The following is a 27,989-nucleotide window of genomic DNA, read 5'->3' on the forward strand; positions in this document are numbered from 1 at the left end:
TCATCAATGTTTGTAAGATAAATATTCTTTTTTTACCCCTTATAATTTAAGTATCATCCCCAGTATCATTTACAGCTAAAGCTGCTCCCATAAAGTTATGTTAATGTCCTAATCACTAGTATGTTCACCATTTCCCATTCTTAATCCTCTGTGACTTTATTCATGTTTGATAATTTTGATTACTCACTTGGGGGAGGGAAGTGTTGCTGGGTATCGAGCCTAGGGCCTTGAGCATCCTGGACAAGCACTCTACCACTGAGCTAGTCTCACTCCCTTTTGAAATTATTCTCTTCAACTTCTGTTAAACTTACTGCCCATTTTTCTTCTTTCTTTTTGGCTACTCCTCTGTATCATTACTTTTCTTCGTTCAACCCTTCTTGCCCATTTATACTCCCTTTCTTGGTACCTTAACCACTCTCAGAAACTTATTGTTTCACCTTTTCCCTGTAAATTCTCTAAGATCCATTTCTTCATTTCTGACTATTTGACATTTTCACTTTTGACCTACTTTGCATTTATAAAACAAGTTAAACATTATCTAGGATTTAGAACACTTTTACCCTAATATCCATTAAGATCAGTCTTTTTCAAGAGTATTATTAATATAAAGGCAGAACACCAGCATGAAATAATTCACTGTCCTAAGTGGAGCTCATGGAGTTCTCTTAATCTTCCACCATACATTATAGCTTCTTAAGATCCTACCCTCTGTAGTTTTCCACTCACTTTGCACGGCTATAGTGGTACTACACCCATTCTCTCTGGTTGCTTTAAAAAAGGCTTCAGCCATCCTTTTCCTCAGTACTCTTGGAAGCAGTGCTGGTCTCTTACTCTGTGCTAAACACATGGCTAACTTAATGGGGCCTTAATTCTACCCCTAATTTATAGAGGATTAAATTGAAAAATATTTTAAGCATTTCTTAAACCTATTTGTGGTAGTCAGATTTTCATCAGTGTGAAAAAACACCTGAGGTAAACATCTTAAAAGGAAGAAAAGTTTGTTTTGGCCCATAATTTCAGAGGTTTAAGTTCACGATTGGCTGGCACAATAGCATTTGGGCCTGTGACAAGACAGCACATCATGGGAGGTAACATGGTAGTAGAACAAAACTGGTTGCTTCATGGCTGCTGGGAAGCAAAGAGACACGGGAAGGGGTTGGATCCCCAATATCCCCTTCCAGGACACCTCCCCAGTGACCTAACTTCCTTGCACTAGGACCCACCTCTTAAAGGTTCTACCACCTTCCTTCCAGTCGTACCACAAGCTAACAACCAAGCCTTTAAGCATGTGGACTTTGGGAGGCATTTAAAATCCAAACCATAACACCATGTCTCATTCTGTCCCTCACTGTCTGTCCCCTTTTTCATAGGCTCCCCAAATGCATTGTACCCTCTGACCCCATTCTGTCTTTAGGCATTCTCTGTATGCTCCAGGCTCAGTTTCTTGTGACTTCAAAACCTTCACTGTCATCCTGTACATTGAGCTCTTACTCATCATTAGCCTCATGTAAAACTGAAAACTTAACACTTCTCTCTAAAGGCTTTGTTAGGTCTTTGTTTTGCCCCTACTTCAGTAGCACCATGCTTCCCTTATTGACTCAAGTAGTAACTCCCCCAAATGGTTCACTTTCACTCCTACCTCTCAATGTGGACTTTTTCTCAGAGGCTTGAACTCTGTATGTATAGAAGCTTCATTTTCATGTGAGGTTGATTACCTTTATTCCTATCCTATACCAACTCTGTTGCTAGAAAATAATTCCCCAAAATGATTAATTTCCAAAGGATAGTTTCTCCATATTCAATATCTAAAGTGGCTTTTCCTTATTTTTTAAGACAAGGTCTTGCTGTCTGTAATTTAGGCTGGCCTTGAACTCACTATGTAGCCCAGGCTGGCTTGGAACTCACTTCAGTCCTCCTACCTCAGCCTCACAAGTGCTGGGGTTACTGGTGTGCACCATCATACCCAGCTTCCTTATTCTTGATTATTCCCTGGAATGCCCCCTCCTTCATTCTCAGTTGACCTTCTATGAAATATCTGCTCACCACAGCCACTCTTGGGATCATCTCTTTGAGTTCTATAACATTGAGTTATTCTGCCTTATGCATGTCTATATTATCTCCTTCAGAGCAAAGTTCTTTGTATTTACCATGCCACTTATTCTGAGGATATTTTATTGGAATTATAGCTAGCCAGAATCTTCCTTTTACCATGTATGTATACTGTCTTAGTTGCTTTCTCATCACTGAGACACAATAGCCAACACCCACAACTTAAGAGAAGAAAGGTATATTTTGGCTCACAGTTTGTAGAGGTTTCAGTCCATAATCGACTGGTTCCAAAGGGGGGTGGTACATGGCAGAGGTGAAACAGTTCATGGCATGGCAGGCAGAAAGCAGCGTCAAGGGAGAAGGAAGGATGTATATATACACCTTTCCAAGCCATACCTACAGTGATCCACCTCTTCCCACAAGGCTTCACCTCCCAACATCACACCCAGCTATAAACCCATCAGTGGACTAATCCAGTATCACACACACATGATCCAGCCACCTCCCAAAAGCCCCACCTGTGAGTGCATGAAGCTTTAGGGGGACATCTAGATATAAACCGTAACATATAGTACGCTGATGATGGTTACCTTGTATATGAGGATAACCACTGACCTGGTATGTGTGTTGGCTTGTTTGGGTCTGTCAGTGCAAGATAAAACTAGTGCTTCTTGCCAGGCGTGTTGGCACACGCCTGTAATCCTAGCACTCAGGAGGCTGAGGCAGAATTGCCACAAGTTTGAGGCCAGCCTAGACTACACAGTGAGACTCTGCCTCAAAAATACTTTAAAAAAAGAAAAAGAAAACCAAAGACTTGTGCTTCTCAAACTATCTTGGGTAAGAATCAGCTAAAAAAATTCTTGAAACTGATTTCTGGACCCTATTGCTATAGATTGATTCAGTAAAGTTGCAGTGCAGTTTAAGACTGTATTTCTAGTAAGCTCCTGGGTAATACTATTAGTGCTACTGGTCCATGGACCACAGTTTTAGTGATACTGTGCTGGGCTAATCCTAGCTAATCCTGTCTGGCTTTCTAAAACAGGAGAGATTTCCTTATCAGTTTAAAAGGGACTATAAAAACTGTTACTGTTGGCTGCCAAGTTTGGATTGTTTTTGATTTCTTTGCATGAGAGAAGCATTATTTGAACTCATGAACTCTGCTGCTTTTAATTTACTTTCTTTAAAAGTTCTAGTAATTGCAAAAAACTCTAAATATTTTATTTTATTGATGTTAATGGCATATAGCTCAAGTAACATTAACTTCCATGGTCATTAAGATTATCTGCTCTTCCCAATTCTATTGACATTAGAAAATAATTAATGATTTTTTTTTCCATAGGAATTTCTGTTACAGCAAAACATGTTAGCAAGTATCTTTTGTTCTACTCTTAATAGTTGAAAAAGTTTAATTTGCTCTTTGCATGTTTAACTCTTTGAGTATTCTTTTATAGTGGTGAACTACTGAACATCTAAGAATATTCTCAGGGAAATATGTCATTAAAATACACAACAGGTAAAATGGAATGTAAAATAATCTCGAATTAAACAAAATGCCTGTCTTAGTCCATTTGGGCTACTGTAATAAAATACCATAAAAGTAATAAAAATAAAATACCATAGACTCGAGTGGCTATTAAACAACATAAATTTATTTCTCACAGTTCTAGAGGCTGGGAAGTCCATGATCAAGGCATCAGCAGAGAGCACCTTCTCACTGCATCCTCACATGGTGGAAGGGGCAGTCCAGCTCTGTGGGGTCTCTTTTATAAGGGCACTAATCTTATTCATGAGAGTTTTACCCTTGTGGTATAATCACTCCACAAAGACTGGAAAGGCTCTACCTTCTAATAGCATCACCTTGAGGTTAGGATTTTACCATATGAATTTGTGAGGGGACACAGTGTTTTCAGACCATAACAGATGATAAGCAGAATTTTATTTAGATCCATGATCTTTTACTCAAAACTAAGATTAAACATGGAGTTGATATGTCATCCTGAAATTAATATGACTTAATGTATAATAAAACCTTGTTTGCCTTTTATCTCTCCAGCTCTCATACCACCCATCCAAGTAAACGGTTTTATATTTTTAAGAAGCATTCAGGAACTTTCAGGTAACTAGTTGATCTTTTTCTAGTCTTTGTACTAAAAAGTTATAGTAACTTTTTAAAACTTGCTATTAGGAGGCTGAGGATTTAGTTCAGTGGCACTGTGCCTGCCTCGCAAGCTCAAGGTCTGGAGTTTGATCCCTAGTACCGGGGGGGAAAAAAATATATATATATATATATTTTTTTTATTTATATATATATAAATATATATATTTATATATATATAAAAACTTGCTAATTTGAAAATCTGAATAATTGTTACTGGACATGATAAAGTTCTGTTTATTATATCCTTGCTGACTAAATCATTGCTGACTAAATTTTATTACAGTGGTGCCAATTATTGAGATGAAACCTTCATGCATTTATATTGTACAATAACAAAAAATAAAGCTGAGCATGGTGGTACGTGCCTGTAATCCCAGTACTCAGGAGGCTGAAGCAGGAGGATCTCCATGAGTTCAAGGCTAGCCTGGGTTACATAGTCTGTTCAAGGCCAGACTGAACTATATAACAAGATCCTGTCTCAAAAAGTTTTTAAAAATATAATAAAAAATAAGGCTCTCGAACAATATTTGAACAGGAGTAGTTTTATTAATGCACTGAGGTACTTGAAATTAATATATAGCTTTCATAGTTCTTTATGAAATGAAGTATATAATTTACTGTTCACAAAAATTATTAATATTTCTAATGGCATTGATAATTAAATTTGGTTACACCTAACTCACAATCTACTAAGCATTTTCTTTTACATTCTTCTGATTCCTCTTGTCTGCATTTGCCTTGGTTTAATTATTTTGCTCATATTGTGAAATGTTTGCCAGGCATTGAATAGTGCCTAACACATAATAGGCATACAGTAAATATTTTTAAAGGGATTTATTCTAAAGATGAGCTTTTAATTTGATTTTTACCTGTCAAGCTCAGCTGTGTCCTTGGTTTTTAAATTAACTATATGATTTTAAAGATTTCAGATGGTTTTTCCTCAATGTGGGTGGGTCTCAAATCTAAAAAGAAAATTGATCAATTTCTTATAGATAGAACTTAGCATATTTATACTTCTACAGAGCAATATTTTTGTAACTACTATTTTTTAAAGGAGGAAAGGTTTATTTAGCTCATAGTTCATAGAGGTTTCAGCTCATAAGTGGCTCTAAGGCAGGGTGGCATGACGGGCATTGGAGCATAATTACGATTTTATTAAAATGAAATGTTCATTCTTTAGCTATTTTTTGTGCAATTGTCATGTCAGGTCTTGTACAGCTCATAGTGATGAAGATGAAAGCCTGGTACCAATCTTTATACCATTTATTGGCAAGATGTAAGTGTGAACATAAGTAATTGCAGTAAAACAAGGAGATTTGTAACAAATACAATGAAAATTACACATTTCAAAGGAAAGAGAGGTTTCTACATGTTAGAAGAGATGCGAGGGCATTCTAATTGAAAGAAGTAGCATGCATAAAAGTACAGAAAGGAAAAAGCGTACACATTCTTCTGAGTCACAGTGAATAGTAGTACAGTTAGGATCAACACAAAGTTTATATAATATAGTATAAGATCAAAATCTGAGGGAATAATTCTTACATTTTTGAATCATTGAAAACAATTCCAGGAAGTTTAGAATTAATTTTAATTTGGAGAACATTGGGGAAACCACTGATGTTTTGAGTAGAATCAAGGGTACTGTACATGGATTAGGAGCCAGGTGTGGTGGCACATGCCTGTGATCTCAGCATTCTGAGTGGCTGAGGGAGGCGGATTAAAAATTTGATCCTAGCCTGGACAACTCAGCAAGACCCTTTCTCAAAAAGGGAGTGGGGATGTAGTTCACTACAAAAGCCCTGAGTTCATTCTCCGGTACTACAGAAAGATAAAAATTAAAAAGATGAGGTGGGAGCCCCGGGGAGAGTTCTCTTTTCTTTGTGAAGGGCAGGGCGCCCTGGAATGGGTTCGCCCCGAGAGAGGGGCCCGCGCCTTGGAAAGCGTCGCGATTCCGGCGGCGTCCGGTGAGCTCTCGCTGGCCCTTGAAAATCCGGGGGAGAGGGTGTAAATCTCGCGCTGGACCGTACCCATATCCGCAGCAGGTCTCCAAGGTGAACAGCCTCTGGCATGTTGGAACAGTGTAGGTAAGGGAAGTCGTAACGGGATAAGGATTGGCTCTAGGGGCTGGGGCGCGAAGCGGGTCTGGCCGTGAGCCCCCCCCCCCCACGCCCAGGCCCGCCCCCGCCCCCGAGGCCGTCCCTTCCTCCACGGCCCCGATCCCCCCCCCCCAAAAAAAGATGAAAGCCAGGCGTGGTGTCATACATATATAATCCCAGCACTCAAGGGGGTGAAGCAGGAGGATCACGATGAGTTAAGGTTGTAGTCCTATCAGATCATGTTTAAGAACCTAGCCTCTGGAATCAGAAGGTTCAGTTTCAGACCCAATGCTGTCCTTGATAAGTTACTAAATTTCACCCTGTCTTCATAGAAAAGTGATAATTATAGCACTCACTTTGGATGTTAGATTTAGATCAGATGATATCTAAAACCCTTTGCCTCCTACAAAGTAAGGTTTCAGTAAATTCTTAATAATATGTTTGCAAATATTGAATCCTTTAAGGAAGAAGAGAGTCGTAAGTAACTAATTTTCAGCTTCGGTATCAATCTGAGAAGTAGCATAAGAGACCAGAGAGAGCCAGGTGTGGTGGCCCATAATTCCAGCACCCAGAAGGTGCTGAGGCAGGAGGTGCTGAGGCAGTAGGATCACCATAAGTTTGAGGCCGGTCCATGCTACATAGTGAATTCAAGGCCAGCATGAGCTACAAAGAGACACCCTGTCAAGAGTGGGGGGAGGGGCAAGGCATGGTGGCGCATGTCTACAATGGCACTCCGGAGGCTGAATTAGGATGGCTACAAGTTCAAGGCCAATGTGGGCTACATAGTGAGTTTAAGACCAGCCTGAACTACATGGCAAGGCCCCAGAGAGACAGAGACAGAGAGACCAACCGACCAGACAGGAGGCAAGATTTTTTTGAGAGAAAAGTGCCCAGTTTCATTTTTCTGAAGATAAATTTTGATGAGTAACAGCTTGATGTAAATACAAAACAAGCTGTAAGACTAGAGCTACAGAACAAAAGTTAGTCTAAGGTATACTACAGGCTTTTATTCCTCTACAGGTAAGATGTTTCAGTTTCAAGTATCTGATGAACTTCAAAAGTATATTAATTTTGTGCCAACCTAAATAAGATCTAGACTGTAGGCTATGTGTACCTTTTTTGTTTGCTGCTGTATCCACAATACCTAGTAGTACATGTGTAAATAAGACTCTCAGGAAATTTATATTTCTATATTTGAGTGAATGTTAGATCCTTGCTTTGCCAATAGGCAAAGAAATAGAAAGATTGGAATTTGAACAAGTTATTTAAACTGTTAGTTGAGCCAAGGCTGTGCTTTAAGTCTCTGTATGCCAAGCTTTTAGCAACAAGTTGAAAGGAACTAATTTAAAGGGCACTAAATGTTAGCATGATTTAGATGTGACTGTGCCATTTTCTAGAGAAACACTTTAGATAGGTACATCAGGGTTGTAGAACAAAATTGATAGTCGTGGCACATAAAATTGAGAGTTATTACATAAGATAATAATTATTGAACTTATATGTGAATTTCCATACAATATAAGGTCCTTCTCACTGTCTTCTTTTCTTCACAGGGGCATTACTCTAGTGTGCCTTAAGTGTGATTTCCTAGCTGATTCTTCTGGCTTAGACCGCATGGCTAAACACTTAAGTCAACGTAAAACTCATACCTGCCAAGTTGTAATAGAGAATGGTATGTGTGTATGGGTGTGTGTGTGTGAGTATGTGAATTTGATATTTATTCAAGTATTTTTGGTCAACCACAGTATGGGCTCTTATATATTAAATCAGTAGTCTCACTGTTCACATATACTCTTTTAAATGTAAAACCCTTCTTCTGATTACAGTTTCCGAAAGTACCTCAACTTCTGAACCCACTTCTGAGTAAGTTTTTCATTCAGTCCATTTTATTTTGATGGATTTTAGCACTGTTGCAATTTTTTAATGTGTTATTAGTAGAAATGAAAAATATTAAAGTATTTTGTTTTTGTTTTTGTTTTTAAAGCTGCTTGTTGAAATAGATTCCTGCTCTATGGAGCTCGTGCAACCTGGTGCAAGACAAGTTGGAATTTCCTAAGCTCAAAGTTCTGAAGTGTTTTCTTACACAAAGACAGTTTCCTAAGTTCAAAGTTCTGAAGTGTTTTCTCTCATGAAGGCGGTTAACAAAGTTCATGACACTAGCTCTCATTCAGCTCTTTTTAGCTTTCAGATGGCACTAGATTCTTATTCCACCTTATCTTTGTGTCAGGTTAACATACCTTAACATGTTTTTTTTCTCCAGTTGGGTCTCTCCAAAAATACCTTTTGTTGCTATGGTCTTTTTTTGCTTTGCTTAAAATAATTTTTGTCTGCTGTACTTTCTTGCCTTCAAAATATTACATTCCAAATAACATGTCTTTTCATCTGTTTTTGTCTGTTTTGTCTGCTTTCTTAATTTCTTATAAGTCTTACATTTTTAGGTCAGATAGCTGTTTTTCCCCTCATTCCTTGTCTGTCATTGTTCTATTTTTCATATTTTTCAGATGCAGAAGCAACACAGAAATTTCAAAAAATGTCCAGTGTACTCCTGGACAGTGTCCCCCTTCGATGGACACAACTGATGCCTATTCTCTCTTTCCAAGGAATGTGAATTATTTGACTGTGAGACCTCTTCTAGTTTGTGGCCTTAAGAAATCAGATCTTGGGGAGAGTCCCTTCCTATATGACTGGCCTCCCATAAGGCTGATGCTGATTTGGCCAGAAATGACCTCAAGGCCCCCCAAATTGAGCACAACTTCTTCCTTGGGCTTTGGTTCTGGTTCTTAAGTTTATGAGTTGATTCTTAACCAAGAAAAGCCCATCAAATCAGTGCTTCAATGGCCAAGTTGAAGTTTAATCATTTTAGCTGCTTCTCTTTGATCTTCCTCTAGTATGCATGCAGTCTAAGAAGTATAAAAATTCTGGTTATGTAGGATACCAAGATTCATTTCATGTTCTTGGAAAAACAAACTTTCTAAAATTACAGTTCCAAAGTAACAGTTATTCATGTTGTCATTTAAAGTTTTATCCAGTATTCTGGAAGTTTTCAATAATACTAATATTTAGATTTTTTTAATTTTTAAAAAATTTCATTGAATTCTGGTAGCTTGGTTTTATGTTGTTCTTCATCAAATTTATGGATGTCCATTTTGTTGTCCATTTTTGTACTATTCTCTTTAAAGCTTTTGTTGTGTGTTTGTTTTGTTTTTGTTGAGAACTATAAGAAATTTCTTTAAAATTTTCCACAAACTTCATGTAGCTATCTACTGGTAGCTTCTTAATTTAGAACTTGTTCATTAGACATTACCTATTCTGTCTCTGTTGGAACTATCATTAACATCTTAGGGATCATGGGTTCATTGACATAAAGAATTGGCAAAAATGCCTTTTACAGACCTTAACATAAGTCTTAAAGTTACCTTTTTGTTCACCTGGTACATAATATCTTCTTAGCCATTAATGTAATTCCTTTGGATAAAGATAATATATTCAAAAATATTGGGACCAAAAAATGCACTTGTTTCTTGCCCATATATATAGATGTATATTTTTTTTAATTTGGTGTTTGTTTATTTTGGTTACATTGAATATAGATTTACTGAACAGTTTTGATGTTACTTATTTTTTTAATAAAATTTGTATTAAAGGCCTCGGGATTTATTTTCTAATAAATAACTTCACATAAAAACTGTAGATTGTATCATATAACTCAAAGCATTACTTTTCTTCTCACATGGAAGCCTGATTGATTTGCCTACAGACTGAGAACTTTATTCAATGCATCTTGCAGTTTTTCCTCTAGCACAATTAAAAGCTCACTCTACTAATTTCTTGAACTTTAAAAGCTACCAAAAGCCCTCTTTGTGATTTTAATAGCCATGAAGGTAGGCAGGCTCTAAAGTTGTTTGACTTAGTCATGAGTGTTTTGTTCTGTTTTTTTACTCTGAAATCAAAATTTAACTGAGCGTAGTGGTGCATGACTGTAATCCCAGCACTCAGGAGTCTGAGGCAGGAAGAATGCAGCGAGTTCGATGCCAGCCTGAACTACATAGTGAGACCCTGTCTCAAAAAAAAAAAAAATGGGGGGCGGGGGCCGGCTGGAATGTAGCTCAGTGTGAAAGCCCTGAGTTCAGTCACAAGTACCAAAAAAAGAGAGAGAGAGAAACACATTCTTGTTATTGCAGTATTTTAGGTAAGGCAACAGTTTCATGTTCTTCCATAGGATTCTATTTCCTACAGTATGTATTAAGGGTTTTTGTTTGTTTGGTTGGTTGGTTGTTTGGTTGGTTGGTTGGGTTTTTTTTGAGACAGGATCTATGTAGCCCAGGCTGGCCTCAAATTTAAGTCAATCCCCCTGCCTCAGCCTCCCAGTTGCTGGGATTACAGGATTGTGCCAACATCCCAGGCATGTATCAGGTTATTTTTCTTAAACTCTAATACTCTTTAAAGTTCTGTGTCAGTGGTGGTGAACCTATGGTGCATGTGCCACAACCATCTGTTATCATTGAAAGCCCTAAAAGATCCACCATCGCTGTTCTATGTCCTATAGTATCATTTTGTTTTACATTGTTTAAAACATTTAGGCAGTCAGTACTAAGTTTGCTTAGGGATAGGCAAGTTAGTTGAGTAGTTTAAGCTTGTCACTCTGATCCCTGTTTACCTTCAGGCTATTGTAATTAGTTCTTTTATCTGATTCATAAATAGCAATCTCCTAAATATTTATGGCTTTTTGCTTCACTGAAAGAAGTTATGATTGCCTTGGTTCCAGTCTGTCACCATTATTAGAAAAATAATCACTAAACTGCAGAGATTTAGAATCTTGCCCTTCATACTTTGACAGAACACCCCTTTGACCTCACTTATTTGTTCAGTACATACTTACTGAGCACATACCATGTACCTGCCCCTGTTCTAGGTGTTAAAGTACAGAATAAAATCTCTGCTGTCATAGAGCTTATATTTCAGTGGTGGGAGACAGACAGTAGAAAATCAGAAAATTATATAGTGTGTTAGTGATCTACAGAAAAATACTAGTAGAGGTGAATAGCAAGTACAGATTGGAGATTGGGAGATTGCAATTTTAAATTTGTTAGTCAAGGTAGGCCTCCCGGAGAAGATGGCACTTGAATAAAGACTTGAAGGAGATAAGGATGTGAGCCACTTGGGTATCTATCACAGGAGCATTCTAGAAAAAGGCAACAAATCCAGAAGCCCTCACAATGGAAATTTTAACCCTCACATTCTGCTGGTGCAAATGTAAAATGGTTCAACCATTATAGAAAAACAGTTTGGCAGTTACTCAAAGTGTTACATAAAGAATTACCATATGGGTCCGGGGATTTAGCTCAGTGGTTTCACCACCTGCTGCTCAAGCGCAAGGACCCGAGTTCGATCTCCGGTACCAAAAATAAATAAATAAAAGAATTACCATATGACTTAATAATTTACTCCTAAGTATATATCCAAACGAATTCAAAGCAGAGACTCACATACTTGCACATGCATGCTCATAGCAGCACTATTCAGAATAGCCAAAAGATGGAAACAGCTCAAATGTCATTAACAGATAAAGGAATAAAGTATGGTATATCTATTTGGATATTAGCCATAAAAAGGAATGAAGTACTGATTCTACATCTAACATATTTGGACCTCTTAAACATGCAAAGTGAAGGTAAGAGTCACAAAAGGACACATTGTATGATTCCATTTGTGTGAAATATCCAGAATAGACAAATTCATAGAGACAAGGCAGATGAGTTGTTTCTAGCAGTTGTGAGGAGGGGAATGCGATGTTATTCTGAGGTGAGAAAAATGTTTTGGAACTAGATATAAATGACAGTACAATATTGTACTAACTGCCACTGAATTGTTTGCTTTATGATTTTTCTCCCCAGGGAGTGAACTCAGGACCTTGCACTTGTGAGGCAGGCGGTGGCACCACTGAGCTAAATCCCCAGCCCCCATAAGATTAATCTTAAAGTAGGGGCTGGGGATTTAGCTCAGTGGTGCCACCGCACCTGCCTCGCAAGCACAAGGTCCTGAGTTCAATCCCCAGTACTGCAAAAAAAAAAGTAATTTTATGGTAGGTGAATCTCATCACATTTAAAAATATAAACTAGGAATATGAAGGAAGCCTCCTTAATCTAATAAAAATGTACAGCTAACTGATGATAAGGGGAGAAAGAGGCTCATGCCTCAAGTAGTAGTAAGACTGATAGGGCTATAGTAGAGTTGGGGGTAGGGGCTGACAGGTAGAAGATGGGGCCTGGGAAATCATGTGGACTGTGTAGAGTAGGGGCTTATAGGCAATTGTAAGGATTTGGGTTTTATTCTGGAATAGAAAGCCGTTAGTAGATGTTGAATAATTTATACCTTAACAAATTCTTAAGTACAGTCTTACCAGGATTGTTCCAACTGCTGTCTTGAAACAAGCAACTAAGGGCAAAATCAGGATATCATTTAGAAGCTATTATAATGATCCCAATGAGAGATTGTTATGACTTGTGTCTAGATGTCCTCCCAAAACCTCTTGTGGTCATAGATGGGGCTTTTCAGAGGTGGCTGGATCTAGGGTGTGTGATGCCAGAATTAAGGGTGATTACTAAATTAGTCCACTGATTGGTTTGGCAGCTGCTCCAACTGTTACTGTTCTATTGCTGCTGTTACTGCTGTAGCTATTCCTACTGAGAAGAGACCCTGGAAACTATACATCAGTGGAATCTTCTCATTGATAGTTTTAGTCGCAGCCCATCAGCACTGTGGTTATTCATAATTTTGGATTCTAGTTCTCAGGTCCTGGAATACATTCCTCTAAACTGCTGGGTGGATGACATTTTATCACAGTGCTTCAATTACATGCAGTATAATTTTGTAATGTTGGAAATTAATGTAGCTCTGCTTTTCTTGTCTAACAACTATGAAATGACATTGCCCTGTTGAACATCAGTGTAGAATCCTATCTGGAGGAAAACGTTTCCTTTTGTCCTTAGAGAATTCTTTCTTGAAAAGAAATTTTTTTTGTTCATTATTACCAGGAATTCACTTCCAGAAATTTTGACTACTTATCCAATACTATTAATTTAATGGAAATATGTAATAGTAGTAAAGTGACCTTTTGTGGGACTTTGAAATGATTAAAAATACCTTGCTTTCTCAGTTAAACAATATTGTGACTCAGTCTTGAATTGCTCTCTTCTCCTTAATCTTCATTTTCTATCTCTGGAATATCTATCTGAATATTCATTATATCATAGGAACATTTTAAGTTGTGCAGAACTCTTTATTTCTGATAAAATGTTGCAAATAGAATGAGATATGTCAGCCCGGGTGTGGTAGCACAGGCCTATAATCCCAGCACTGGGGAGGCTGAGGCAGGAAGATCACTGTGAGTTCAAGGACACCCTGGGTACATAGTGAGTTCAAGGCCAGACTAAATTACATAGCCAGACCTTGTCTTAAAAAAAAAGAATGAGGTATGTATACTTGACAAATCCTTAGAGCCTCAGAACGTATAAGAATTCTTGGTAAGTCATTAGATACTGTGAGCTCAGAAAACTAGGCTAGGGCCAGGGATTTAACTCAGTTTCGTACCAGGGATCGAACTCGGGACCTTGCGCTTGTGAGGCAGGCGACAGAACCACTGAGCTAAATCCCCGGCCCCTGTCTTCCTGTTTTTTGTGATAGTAGGGATTGAACCCAAGCCCTTAGCACTGAACTATATCCCCAGCCTTTTTAAATTTTTTATATTGAGGGTCTCACTAAGTTGTTAAATCACCTAGGCTGGGCTCAAACTTGCAATCCTGCCTCAGCTTCCCAGAGTGCTGAGATTACAGGCATGTGTCACCACACCCAGCTTTCATTTCTTGTTTAGTGTCTGTCTCTTCTGAGTGCAGAATTTTATTTGTGCACCTGTGTATCTCTGGAGCTTAGATTAGTGGCACATAGTACGTGCTCAGTAAATGTTGAATGCTTGAAAGGTATCAGAAGCAATCTGGGTCTGAGAAGAGGTAGTCCTGGTTAGAGAACTTGGAATGTTATCATCTTAATCCTGTTACAGCAGAAAGAGGCCCTGACCAAGAAGGGACAGGACCCAGACAGAAATGTGCCCATTAGGACAGTCATTGTGAGGTTCCCCAGCCATACAACTGCATCACAGTAGCCAAAAGGTACAAGAGCAGGTCATGTCTTTGGTGAACAGTCAGCACCTAGAGTCTAAGACAAGCTCATGGGCTATTCCATCTGGGAGAAACAGCAACCAGGGTTTCATCAAGCAACATTATCAACAAACAACAGGTCCTGAGCCCCTTGGATAAGATTTAGGGGCAAGGTGTTGGGTGGGGACAACTGGAAAGAAAACCAGTTCTGACTGGAGTAGTAGGTTCCAAAGGCTATGATGCAGGCAAAAGCCAAGAGATAAGAAGCAGACTTGGTGCTGGGCTGAGCCTTGAGGCCAGATGGGGATGGGAGAGGACCGTAGGGATGAGCCAGGTAGGGCCAGACAGCCTTTGTTTGGTTGGAAATGCATCTGGTATATGTTACCATTTGCCATCTGGGGACACAGCTTCACATGCTTTTAACAAAGGAAAGTGCTCAGGAGCTGTCATCCTGAAACCCCCTCCCAGCAGGATTTTAACAAGACAGCCCCAGAAGCCAAGTACAAGCTATTCTGCCTGAGCACATCCCCACTTCAGCTCCTCACTGTGGCTGCTCTGCTCTCCCTTGGGCTGTCCCTCCTGTCCAACACCCAAGGTCATCCCTGCCTCCCTACCTTTGCCCAGTTTCCTGCTCTTTACTAATCCAAATGTTATGCCTATTTAACATACAAAATAAGTCCAGTTATTTTTCTGAGAGCCTTCACTGATGTGGAGTCCATAAGGTTCCCATTTCCCATAGTACAAACTTGCACTTGATGTTGTCCAGTTCTGTTCTCAAGTAGTTTCAGTGTGTACATTATTCCTGCAGTTAAACTCTAGGAAATAAGAGAGCAGCCTATGTGGACATTCAAGGCACATATCTAGGAAACCAAGGAAATACTGAATCCATATCTCCTTTCAAAACTTGTCTATTCAAGGCCAAATGTGGTGGTACATGCCTGTAATCCCAGCATGTGGGAAGCTCATGCAGGATTGCTGTGAGTTCGAGGCCAGCCTAGTATACTGCCATAGGCAGAGCCTGAAGATGGCCCTTCGCCTAATCCCTACTCCCTTTCTCCTCCATAGATTAAGATTGTAAGGGCCAGGGATTTGGCTCAGTGGTGCCACCGCCTGCCTCACAAGCGCAAGGTCCTGAGTTTGATCCCTACAAAAAAACAAAAAACCCACACCAGATTAAGATTGTAGATGCTGGATGGCACATCCCCAGAGACAGTTACATTATGTATCCTTGTTCCTTTTCTGCTCATGCCCCAATCATGAGACAATCACGGTCAGCCTAGGCCATGTGGGCCATGTGGCACTAGTTACCCTGCCTTTCTACACTATAAATAAAGAGCGTACTGGACGCCAAGTAGCCTTTAGCTCATCAGTCTATGGTCCCACCTGGTCCCAGCTATCAAGAATAATCCTGGTCTCTTTGTCATCTTTTCTTCATCTCCCACCGCTCTCCCTGGCTTCGGACCCTACACTGTGCGGGTCGCAGCAGTATACATAGCAAGACTCTGTCTCAAAAGAAAAAGAAAGAGGGGCCGGGGATTTAGCTCAGTGGTTTCACTGCCTGCTGCGCAAGCGCAAGGACCTAAGTTCGATCCCCCGTACCAAAAAAAAAAGAAAAAGAAAGAAACACCTCTCTATCCAGCCATCTGCATTATCTCTCTAGCAAAAACATCTGATCCATGTACCATCCCCACTGGATGTTTCTGCCCACTAATGACACTGAAAGAATGAATTAGCCTTGGAGAAGTGTCTCAAACGATGGTAATTTCATGTAGCATAAAAAGCTGGTAGTGAATATGCATTGGCACTGGCCAGTCACTCTAGGGCAAGCTGCTTCCTCCACTCATCACAATCAGAAATATTTCCCTAGGGCTAGGGGTGTAGCTCAGTGGTAGAGCACTTGCCTGGCATACTCAAGGCCCTAGGTTCCACCTCCAGCAGTAGAAAGGAAGGAAGGAGGAAAGAAAAAAGTGGAAAAAAGTCTTCTTGGAGAAAAGCAAGACATAAAGCCATCTGATAATCTATACAAATTTTATTTTGATACCAATTTGCATGGAAACAAGCAGATGTCAGCATTATGCAGCCACGGAAAAAAGGGAAAGAAAAATCTTCAGTGATAATTTATCTTATATTTACACCATTTGGTTTCAACAAGGACAGGAAGCTTTACTGTTAGCTTCCTGTGGGAACTCCAGTTTCTGCACCTTCCCCTGCTGCCTCTCAGCATCACGATACAGCAGGGATTTCTGGGCCTTCAGTCGGCAAGCCAGGCACATGAAAATTGACTCCACATTCTGGCTCTCTTTGGGGTCCTTGGCTGATGTCTCAAACAAGAGCATGTTGTGGGCATCAGCAAATTTCAGGGCTAAGTTGGAGGGCACCTGGATCTGTTCCCTCAAGTCACACTTGTTGCCCACAAGCACCTTTGGGACTAGTGGGGGCACAGCATGCCCATCGCATTCTTGGATCCACATTTTGAGGTTGGTGAAGGATGTCATCTTGGTGACGTCATAGACAAACACTACTGCATGAACATTGCGGTAGTAATGCTCCACCATACTTTTGCGAAAGCGTTCCTGACCTGCTGTGTCCCACACCTGAACCTGAAAGATACAGAAACCCATGTATGGAGTCAGAAAAGGAAACATGAACAGACAGGAGAAGACGTGGTTCAGAGGCTTTAGAAAGTGAGGTTACAAACTCTGACACAGGAAGTAGTTCTCAAAGGATTAGTAGAATGGGCTTTTCAATGTGTAGAGAAGTTTTAGGGCTTGTTAAGTTTTTCTTAAGATTGTTCGTTGAAAATCTTGAGTTGACAACTTAATGAGATCCTGTCTCAACATTAAAAAAAACAATTTTTAAAGATGGGGGCCGTAGCTCAGTGCAAAGGCCCTGAGTTCAATCCCCAGTATGAAAGGGGAGGGGGAAAAATAAGGGGTTGAGCGAGGGAAGAGAAAGAAAGGAAGACAAGAAAAGAACAAAAGAGCGAGAAAGAATGCTGGGTTGAAAATCTGAAGGTTTTTAGACAAAAAACTTGGGCAGCTTTTCTGGAGGGCAATTTGGTAATATTGTTAAGAACTTTAAAAAATGGCCGAGGATTTAGCTCAGTGGTTTGGCTGCCTGCTGTGCAAGCGCAAGGACCCAAGTTCGATCCCCGGTACCAAAAAAAAAAAAGAACCTTAAAAATGTTCACAGCTTTTAGAACCTGTAACCCCACTTCCAGAAATCTACACAAAAGACATAGCAGAGATGTGCTCAAAATTCTGTACAAAGCTTTTAATCACAGTGTTATTTATACTTAAAAAAACAACAACCATCTGGGCATGGTAGCACACACCTGTAATTCCAGCTGCTTGGAAGGCAGCAGGAGGATTGTAAAGTCAAAATCACCCTGGGAAAATGAGCAAGATTCTGTCTCAAAACAAAAAAGGATGGGGATGTATCTCAGTGGTAGAACACTTGCCTAGCATGCACAAGGCCCCAGGTTAAATCCCCAGTGCTGAAGAAAAAAAAACAAAAAGAACACAGGAAATAGCCTAAACCTAGGAGAGAGAAAATGAAGGTGTATATCTATACAATGGACTATTATGCAGCCATTCAAAATAATGTTGTCAAAGACTAAATGGTGAGAGAAGTGCTCACAAAATACAAGTGTAAAAACAGGATACAAAATTTTTCAGGGCTGGGGTGTAGTTCAGTGGCAGAGGCCCTCAGTTCAATCCTCAGGACCCAAAAATTCATATGCTATGGTCTCGATTTTGTAAAAACATTAAACACATGTGCATAGAACATTAATGACTATGGGCACTGGGACTCTAGGTGATATTTTCTTCTTTTTTTTCCAGTACCGGGAATCGAACTCAGGACCTTGCACTTGTGAGGCAGGCGCAGTGTATTTTCTTCTTTTTTAACTTCCCAAATTTTCTCCTACAAGCACACATTACTTTAAAAATTTTTTTTTCCATCACTCTGTTGTTGATGTTGCAGTAGTAAGGATTGAACCCAAGGCCTTAGCACTGAGCTACATCCCCAGCCCCTTTTTAAAAATTTTGAAACAAGTTCTCATTAAGTTGCTAAGTTGCCCAGCCTGGACTTGAATTTGTGATCTTCTGGCCTCAACCTCCCAGTATGCTGGACTATAGGCATGTGCCATCATCCCTGGCTTGAATTACTTTTATTTATTTATTTATTTATTTATTTGGTACTGGGGATCGAACTCGGGTCCTTGCACCTGCACAGCAGGCGGCGAAACCACTGAGCTAAATCCCCGGCCCTGAATTACTTTTAAAAGAAAGCAAAATTATGGGGCCAGGGATTTAGCTCAGTGGTTCCGGAGCCTGCCTCGCAGCACAAAGACCTGAGTTCGATCCCCATACCAAAAAAAAAAGAAAGCAAAGTTAGTGTTATAATTTCACTTTTTACCTCAGTTAACTTTTAAATTCACTTCTCACTCAGTTTTTGTTTTGGGTTTGGGGTTTTTTTTGCTTTTTTGTACCGGATATCGAACTCAGGTCCTTGCACTTGCGAGGCAGGCACGGTGCCGCTGAGCTAAATCCCCAGCTTAAATTCACTTCTACATTACATAAATGATAATTTAACTCACTGGGTTTTTCTTCTGCACCTTGCCTTTGGGATAAAAGCTAACTTATGAAGGAAAAAGCTGATATCAGTAACGTGTGAAGACATAACACCCAAGGGATACTCTGAATTCCACACATTCAAACCCAATCTTTTTTCCCTTTTCTAGCCAACATCTTAGATGAGAGACATTCGTATTCAGAATGATGGTTCCAAGGTCCTATACAATTCTCAATTATCAAAGAAAATTTGATTATGGCCACTAATTTGCTACCATGCCTCTTAAAACAAGTATAGGCTTTATATGGAGTTAACAGTAAATATAGTCTAGTAAATATAATTTAATTTCCTTGCTGAGGGGAGATCTTACAGGGCCCCAGAGTCATCATTCTGACCATCAGTTTTCATTGTCCTGGCTGTCCATCATCTTCCATTGACATGGCCTCTAGATTCCTTTGGCATAACCCTTCTATTTCAGTGTTCAGGTCCCTTGGTCAGACCCTTCTCCTCACTCCTGGATGACAGCAATCCTTTGGTTTCTGGATGTCGCTACTCCAGTGCTGCTTTCAGACGAGCCCTCCTAAATGCCTGCTTGTATCTGCATACCATCTTCCTCAGTCGGGAAATTACAGTAGCCCTCACTCTACTGCATGTGGCATCAAATGGAAATTTTTCTGTCTGCCCTAATTTCACCCCTCTCAACCTGGGTTCAAACTACTCAGCTCCACCTGGTTCATTCCCAGCTCTGTGCCTCTGGTCCTCCTCGTCCACTCTTCCCCTCTAGATTTGGCTGATCCCTTTTTGCCCTATCGAGATCTCACCAATTCTTGAAGGCTAGGCTCATGCCTCCACATTCTTCCTCAAACCTTCTCCAGTTTCAGTTCTCTTTTCTTAGGAATTCCTATTGCACTTTGAGTCTGTATCATACCATTTAGAATATATTTATGTGTTCCCTGTTTCTTCAGTGTTCTTGGCAGCTCTCCAACTAAACTGTAATCAGTCTCTCTGCATCAGATCACTCACCATGAAGGTTGTCATTATCATCATCATCACCATCATCAAGAGCTGCATTGGCCTGAGCCATCAAACTACAAGCACTCTGGCCACCTGGGTATCTGCCCAGGCCATATCAGAGAACATTTGACTTTGGTTACACAGAAAAATGTAAGTCCTCAAAGTCTGGCCTATATCTGCAAACAGAGACAGAAAAGATTTTTCATTTCTTCTGCCTTTCTGGTGCTCCGAACAGGAAGAAAGGGAGAACAGGCTGAGAGAATAGAGATCAGTGGGAAGGGAGCAGGTCTAGCCCAGGAATAGGGTTACCACTTGGCTTCTGGTCTCCACTTCTCACCCCCCAGCAGTCTTCACTCTTGTCTCTTGTCTCTGAATAAGGCTGAATCCCTATCAGCCCTCAGGCATGTGGCAGATGCTTTAACACCATGAGCTCAGGACTCTAAAAATACCTGTCACTAGCAGGAACACGGGTGGGAGTGTGTGAGGTGTTAGGCTGAGTAAGGTTGGTTGTTTGGCTTCTCTTTGGTTTCCTAATTGTGTACACCATCCAAGTTGCCAGAATTGTGGAGAGGGCCCTCGCTGCTGGAGATCTCTCCCTTTCCAAAGCAATCCAGAGTCTCGGAGCTTTTATTTGGAATCTTGGAATTTCAATGGTAGACAATCGTCCCATCCCAGCTCTTTATGAACCCCTCCCATATTATTTGCATCCCTGTCTGTCATGAGAGGTGAGCCCAGAAGTAGGCTGCTCCCAATACAAAACAGAAGAACAAGTGGAGTGGACTCAGAACCCTCAAAGAAGGAGGGCTCATCATTGGGAGGTGATGGATACATGAAAACAATCTCTTTGTGTTTGGGGTTCAGTGTTCCTGTTCGTCTCAGCATCCTCATAACCCCCTGGCCCCTACCAGGCAGTGAAAGCACCTGCTTCCCTTTGCAGCTGTCTTTCCTCTCACCCTTTCCTCTCTTCCATGAGCACCATCTCCATGGATTGCACAAGGCTGATGACATCCCCTTAGGCCACACGCACAGACTCCAGATCCTCATTTCTCTTAGGGATTGCAGGATGTAGTGGAATCAAAGCGACTTGGATGAAAATCTTGGCCCAAATCATGTACTAGTTAGATATGCCAGGCAAGTTACTTCTGATATCTTCAGTGCCCTCATCCGGAAAATGAAGATAACAATAGTGATCATGTAGGGACAGTGTGAGGGTTAGCATTCCTTGTAAATACATGACATTGTGCCTAATATCATTATTCCTAAGTACAGTATCCACAGGGGATTGGTTCTAGAACTCTTGTGTATGCCCAAATCACAGAAGCTCAAGTCCCTTATATAAGATGGTGTAGTATTTTTATATATAATCTATGCACATCCCCCCGTATGCTTTAAATCATCTCTAGAGTACTTATAATACCAAAAACAATGCAAATGTTATGTAAATACTTGTTGGAAGGTATTATTTAGGGAATAATGTAAAAAAAAAACCTCTCTACATATTTAGTATAGATGTAGGTTTTTTTCCAGATATTTTTGATCCTTGGTTGGTTGGATCCTCAGATGTGGAGCCCATGGATCCAGGAGGCCAACTGTATGTACTGCATACACTTTCCCTTCCTCCTTGAGAAGCCCCAAACCTCCCTCACTGAATCTAGATGGACAACTGATTGGGTGCTGTTGGAAGGGCAGCATTCCAGCTCCTCCACTTAGTAGCTGTGTAAATGACTTGCTTGCCAAGTCATCAACCCTTCCTCAACTGAGACTCACTTTCCTCATCTCTGTAATGGAAACTTGATCCTTCCATGGTTCTGGGATGATCCAATAAAATAACACATGAGAAAGAGCTTTTGCAAAATGCCAAGTGCTGTGCAAATATTAGCTGTTGTTATTGTCTTGGAAATCCCATCAGCCTATTAGTATTGCTCCTTGGATCCATTGGTTCTCATCCTGGAAAGCACAGAAAGCTTAGCTGGAAGCTGAAATAGAGCCAAGGCCAGGACAGTCCATGGTGAGGGGTGCTGTCAATGTGCCATGGGTGGCTGGGGGGAGGCTCTAACTGATGGGGTGCTGGAGGAGGGTTAAGGGGCAATGTGGGGAGCTGCCAAAGATAAATGGAGCCTTTAAAACCATCTTCCCAGAGCTCTCCCTGCAAGAGCAAGCTTCAGCAAGCCCCCAGCCCCTGCGCGTGATCTTAGCTGACAGGAGAATTTCTTTTCTCCAGGGAACACATCTGGCATCTTTCCTCTAGACGAGGCATGAATGTTCTTTTGTTGGAGACCAGTGGGGGAGGGTAGATGTGTCCAAAAGGAGGAGACAAATACATCTGTAACTCTTGGGGGAGCCCCCCTGGGTGATGGTAAAAGTTTAAAAGAAATTTTTTTTTCAACTACTGCACTGTCCCATCTGAATGTAAGGCACACATCCAAAGCTGACACAGAATGGTGAGGAGGGCAGAGATACAGAGCAACACACACAGAAGAAGAGGCAGCCAGGGAGACAGAGAAACACACACTGATGGATAATTAACCATTAAGCTAACTGGCAGAAGATGGGAGCTCAGAAGCCCTCCGGAAGACATGATGTCATTCTGACTGCGGGCAGCTTCTCAGGAACACAGCCCAGCCTCCGTCCACTTGGTAATGTAACACAGGAAGGTTGTTTTTCCCAGTGATCAGCAGAGGAAGAGAATTCCACAGTCCTGGGCTGCACCTGCCCACAGTTACAGCTGACCTGTAGTTTGTCTGGACCCCAAGGCGGGGACAGAGGGGGTGCCCAGCCTGTAGGAGGGACCAAGCTACACAAGAGGGCTGCTTTAATGAAAATTTATATTATAAGTTCACTGCCTCCTCTACCCCATATTTCTTGTCTTCCAATATTTTCAGACTGTAACAGACTCAACATGTTTTAGCTAAACGCAGAGGCGATGAGCACATAATAGTCATTAAGGGAAGCTCTACCCTTCCTTTGAGGGTTGAGGGATGCCACCACGCTTCCTAGACTGATGCCAGAAACAACTGTTAGCTTCCCCATATGATATCCCATCATGTTGCTGTCCCAGGGAAACTTATGGGTTGGTTGAGCTGGTGGGGATTTATGCTCTCTTTTTTTGTGGTGCTGAGGATTGAACCCAGGGCCTTGTGTATGCTAGGCAAGTGCTCTACCACTGAACCACATCCCAGCCCCTTATGCACTCCTTTAAGTCTGGCAGTGTGATACATGGATAAAGCCCCAGCAAAGAAATTAAGGAAACCTGAGTTGTAGGCCTGGTTCTATATGATCTTGGGCAAGTCACTCTCTCTCTCTCTCTCTCTCTCTCTCTCTCTCTCTCTCTGAGCCTCAGTTTCCTATCTGAAGACATTGGATTAGAGAATCTCTATGGTCTCTTTTATCTCTGAACATTCTGATTCTCACACCCATGATGAAACAGCCAAGGTGAAAAAAGTAAAACCCAGGTACTCAGCTCAGTGTCCTGGGTGCAAGTGAAGGAGACTTTTTTTTTTTTTGGCGGTACAGGGATAGAACCCTGGGGCTCGGGCACATTAGATAAGCGCTGTAGCACTGAGCTACATCCCTCATCCCTGAAGGAGACAACTTAAAGGCTCTTGGACCCCTGACCTAGAAAAGACCAGGTTGGCTACCTGGCATCCTACCTCCTGCTGAGCACATCTCCCCTCAATCTGGGGGGCTAGATACTGTATTGTTCCCTAGAGTAGCGCACAATGGTGAAAAGCACAGCCTCTAAATCTGGAGTGAAACTCTGGCCCTGTCACAGGAAGGGCAGCATAAAGAGATGGTGAAGGGCCTGGGCTCAAGAGTCAAAGACTGAAGCTCAGATCTATGTGCCATTGGGCAAGTTATTTCATTTCTGTCACCCTCAGCTTGCTTATCTATAAAGTTGGAATAATAACAATAATCCTAATTTCATAAAGATGCTGTATCAAATAAGTCAACACTTGTAAAGTGCCTAATCTGGGCTCTTTGTTTATCCAATCAATAGAAGTTCTTCTTATTATTACTGCCTACTCATTGAAGGTTTTTCTCAAGTTTATGTTTATGAGAAACACTGGATTCTAAACATTGTGATGGTGTGGGGTGGGAGACACAGTGACTGGAGAAGCCAAATGGGGTTTCAATCCCCTAGGGATGGCTCTGAAGCTTAACAATATAACTTCAACTAGAGCAAATCAGCAAATCTAACCTGGGTTGTCATATGTGCCACCCTGGGACACAGAGAGCAGCTCAGGAGAGGCCACACCCTGCTCTGGGACTGAGAACAAGAACTGGCTGAGACCTCTTCTCTCCTCTCCTCTCCTGCCAGGGATGGATATTTTATAACCCCACAGCCTTCTATTTCTGGCTGTGGTCTAGGGCTATCTTGGCCTGTCATGCTAGACTTTTCTCTCTCTCCTTAAGGGGGAACCCCTGGCAGTAACCTCTGAGCATGGTTTTGGCACTTGCTCCTTGAAAAATTCCAGGCCAGCTAGAGCATGGGGCAAAAATCTCCTATCCAATTTAGCTCAGTGGTTCTGCTGCCTGCATTGCAAGCGCAAGGACCTGAGTTCGATCTCTGGTATCAAAAAAAAAAAAATCTATCCAGATCATGTGCCAGTTGCTATGCTCTGCTGTCTTTCCACAGACACTCTGGTCTCTTGCCGTGAGGTTGCAGCAGGTTTACAAGAGGCAGTCACCATCTCTCCACTTCTACACTCCACTATGAATTCTTGCAGACTCTGCCCTGGAGGGCTCCTCCTTGCGCAGTGTCACAAGGCTTTGTCCTCTTGAAAATATCATCTTCCCAAAAAAGCTTGTATTAAGCACTTATCTGCGTGTGGTGTTGTGCTGAGCTCTGTTTCTAGTGAGTCACACTATCACAGACTCTGCCCTCTGGAAAAAAAGTCTGGACTCTTTGGCAGAGACTGTGAAACCCAGTTTGGCTAAGTATGGGGGTGTAGAAAGGAAGGACATTCACCTCCCATTCCTCACTTTTCCAGCTCCTCCTCCCATCTCCCCACCTCCACCCTCTTCCTCTAGACTCCCAAACACTCCTTTTTCCTCCACCCAAATTTCAGATGGATTTATTCTCCCCCATTTAAATCCAAGGAACTCTTTGGCTCACTGTAACACTTAATTTTAAACAAATGATAGCATTAAACTTTAAGGATTCTGAAGGTTTAAGAGTCCATCCATAAATATATTTCTACTTTGGATTTTAAAAGACATGTCTTAGACATTTCAGAATCTTACAGCTTTACATTAAAGAAGCTAGACATACTAGAGCCATGCAAACACCTAGGAAAGGATAAAGATGGATAACTACTTTGACCTTAAAGCGGACTGTGACAATTTCCTCCTAAAATGCAAGAAGCAAAACAGATCACAGGTTTAAAAGAATGCTCCCTCCCTGACCATTGGGCTTTCCCTTGTCAGTACTTGGGTGCCCATCTTCCTGACATCTAGTTCTTTGGTCTGGTTTCCAAAGCCATTTTATAACACATTCATTTTAATGATCAAGAGTCAGGAGTCTTGCACAGTTTGGAGTGTTTCATCAGTCTCCCCAGTGGCTCAGTCCTTTTCTCCACCCAGAAGATAGGCCCTAAGGACTGGGGACATAGCTCACTTTAGAGCTCCTGCCTAACATGTGGGAGGCCCTGGGTTCCATTTCCAGGTAATGGAAAAACAGGGGCCTTGTGGTCATTGGGCTGTTTGACCAGCAAGAGTTTTGCCTCCACACTGACCCTCTCTGGGGTCTAACCATAGGCTCAAGAAAAGGTCAACTGGGCTGGAGATGTAGCTTAGTGGTACAGCACTTGCCTAGCACACATGAGGTCCTGTGAGGATTCGACCCTCAGTAGCTCCAAAAAGCAGGGTCAACTGTGGTTTTACAGGAGTTGGCCTTCCATGTTCCAAGTGCCTTTTTAGGAGCTCCCTCCCATCATGCTCACTGCCTCTCCTCCCATAACACAGAAAGTTGCCCTTGCTGTGTCCTCCTTTCCACCACTGCTGCACATTGACATATTACTCTCTTATTGAATTACTACCTTTTCTGAACTAAAGGTGAGCACAAATAATCAGACAGGAATATTTGTACTTAGCCTATTTGATAAACTAATGGGGAGGTCAAGGCACTTCCCTTGGCCCAAGTTGCCTTGCATTTTTATGAAGGCTTTCTGAAGACAATAGCAACAGAATGAGTAATGGGTGGTTCGTTTGTTAGGCACCCCAGACAAGTAAAAAAGATACATTTGAGAAAATTAAAGAACAAGTTTCGCCTATTGCGAAGGTGACCCTGTCTCAGTCTTTAAAATGGCTCATGGCATTGTGCCATAACCACCCCACTCTAAACTGCAATTTAAAATAAAGCAGCTTTCATTCTCTACAGATTTCCATCCATTCCTCCTCTCTAACGACACAGCACTTAGCCAGAGTGGCTTTTGCAGCCTATTGGCACCCAAGAGATAGAAGAGACCTCAAGGTGTGTAAAGTGCTTTGAGATCCATCCCACAGCCTAGGACCTAGGGATGTCTCATGCCTCCCTCTGCCCACAGGTGCCGCTGCTCCCACTCAGGGTCAGGGATGAGCTCAAACGTGCTTTTGCTGGCAGGAGCTGTCAGAGGCAAAAGGTAACAAGGCAACCGGTCCTGCTTGCCCTAAAAAATCGGATGGACTGGGGACAGCACCACAGAGACAAGTGAAAAGGGACGAGTAGATGCCCAGGGTCTTGGGCTCAGCAAGCAGTCACACAAGCACTGGACACTTACTAGAGCTATAGCTCAGGCAAAGCCTCCTCCCAGGTCCCTCCCTTCCTGGACCTGACTGACTGACTGCCTCACCTTGATCTTCTCGCCCTCGATTTCCACCGTCTTCTCCCTGAAGTCCACACCGATGGTGGCTTCAGTCTTGTCTGGGAAAGTCCCCCCGCAGAAGCGGAAGGTCAGGCAGGTCTTGCCCACGTTGGAGTCCCCAATCACGATGATTTTGAAGATGCGAATCTGCACGTACTGGTCCAGGGAAGAGTCGAGCTCCAGAGATGCCAGGCCAGCGGCTGAGGCAGGCTGCAGGCTCCCATGGCCCAGGATGGTCTGCGCCATCTCCCTGGGACCAGACCGGGGCCCCAACCCCCTTTGAGGGCTCCACACAAAGAAAACGGCCACGTTAGTGCGCTCCAGGAGAGCGAGCTTTGTGCGTGCGTGCGTGCGTGTGTGTGTGTGTCTGAGTGTGTCCGCCCGAGTGTGCGTGAGGCGACAACGTGTGTGTGCGCGCGCGCGCGTGAAAGGGGTGCCTCTCACCCAAGCCCCCCCCCCTCCAGCACACCCTCCTTGGAGCTCCGAGGCATCAACACAAAAGCCGGGGAGAGGAGAGATGGAGAGCAGGCAAGCAGCGAGCCTTCTGCCTGTGCGTGCCCTCGGACGGGACGCTTGGGCGCTGCTCCTTTACGTAAAGATCGTCCCTTCTGAACTCCAGGGACACACTGGCGAGAGGAAGCCCAAGGAGGAAAGGGAGGGGATGGGGAAAGTGGCACACACCACCCCGGAATAGACTTCCTTTCTCTTGCCTCCATTTATGTTATAGGTTCCAGACTCCCCACCCCCACTTGCTCGGAGCGCACAGGGCAGGAAGCACCACTGGGGAGGACAAAGAGAGCTGCACCCTAAGCGACACCAAAGCACTTGGCCTCGGTGCAACACAACTCGGCAGGAGTGGGTGGAGTGGGGGTCGGAGATACCTCTTTCACCTCCGGAGCGACAGGCAGCCGTGCCGAGCTTCCAGGGTTCCCTGCCCTCGCCCAAACCTAGGGATAAAGGGATGTTCTGTATTTAGTAAGCGGGTGTGCTCGCGGGGGCCCGAGGAGCCAGGGAGGGCGCTGCCAAAATTCGCAGGGATGGGTTGCGGCGGCGGGGGGGGGGGGCGCTGAAAGGAGGGAGACGGGGGCGCGGGGATATGTGT

The 27,989-nt window shown here is 42.3% G+C and overlaps 2 protein-coding genes across 7 annotated transcripts in view; one reads left to right on the top strand and one right to left on the bottom strand.

Annotated features, from left to right (window-relative positions):
- Nucleotides 1-9,949, top strand: part of Znf280c (zinc finger protein 280C) — a 75,166-nt gene extending 65,217 nt beyond the window's left edge. For 2 of the 5 annotated variants that reach the window (XM_013077889.3, XM_021240555.2), the window contains 4 exons: nt 4,103-4,165; nt 7,857-7,975; nt 8,130-8,166; nt 8,288-9,949. In XM_013077889.3, coding sequence (XP_012933343.1) covers nt 4,103-4,165; nt 7,857-7,975; nt 8,130-8,166; nt 8,288-8,303 — 235 coding nt within the window. In that variant the 3' untranslated portion in view covers nt 8,304-9,949. Of the gene's footprint in view, nt 1-3,500; nt 3,711-4,102; nt 4,166-7,856; nt 7,976-8,129; nt 8,167-8,287 lie in introns of those variants that run through there. The other 3 variants (XM_087199836.1, XM_087199835.1, XM_087199834.1) reach the window with 3 other exon arrangements.
- Nucleotides 9,950-16,470: 6,521 nt separating this feature from the next.
- On the bottom strand, nt 16,471-27,989 carry Rab33a (RAB33A, member RAS oncogene family). Of its 2 annotated transcripts, XM_021240613.2 has the most exons (3): nt 27,769-27,989; nt 26,876-27,173; nt 16,471-17,056 (listed from the first exon to the last, which is right to left on the bottom strand). In XM_021240613.2, exons 2-3 carry the CDS (start codon nt 27,131-27,133, stop codon nt 16,601-16,603), a joined length of 714 nt encoding a protein of 237 aa, XP_021096272.1. In that variant the 5' UTR covers nt 27,134-27,173; nt 27,769-27,989; the 3' UTR covers nt 16,471-16,600. The 2 variants fall into 2 exon arrangements, with proteins under 2 accessions (XP_021096272.1, XP_021096271.1); XM_021240612.2 differs by lacking the exon at nt 27,769-27,989 and having other exon boundaries at nt 26,876-27,515.

Source organism: Heterocephalus glaber, unplaced genomic scaffold, assembly GCF_053883595.1.
Source record: "Heterocephalus glaber isolate CG9 unplaced genomic scaffold, H.glaber_assembly_v1.0 deba00001729, whole genome shotgun sequence".
In the NCBI taxonomy this organism is placed as follows: domain Eukaryota; kingdom Metazoa; phylum Chordata; class Mammalia; order Rodentia; family Bathyergidae; genus Heterocephalus; species Heterocephalus glaber.

Bases quoted from the DNA above. Each gene is read 5' to 3' on its own strand.
- Rab33a (XM_021240613.2), bottom strand. From the start codon at position 27,133: ATGGCGCAGACCATCCTGGGCCATGGGAGCCTGCAGCCTGCCTCAGCC. The intron at 17,057-26,875 runs GTGAGGCAGTCA...TGTATCTTTCAG, and splicing joins TCGAGGGCGAGAAGATCAAG to GTTCAGGTGTGGGACACAGC.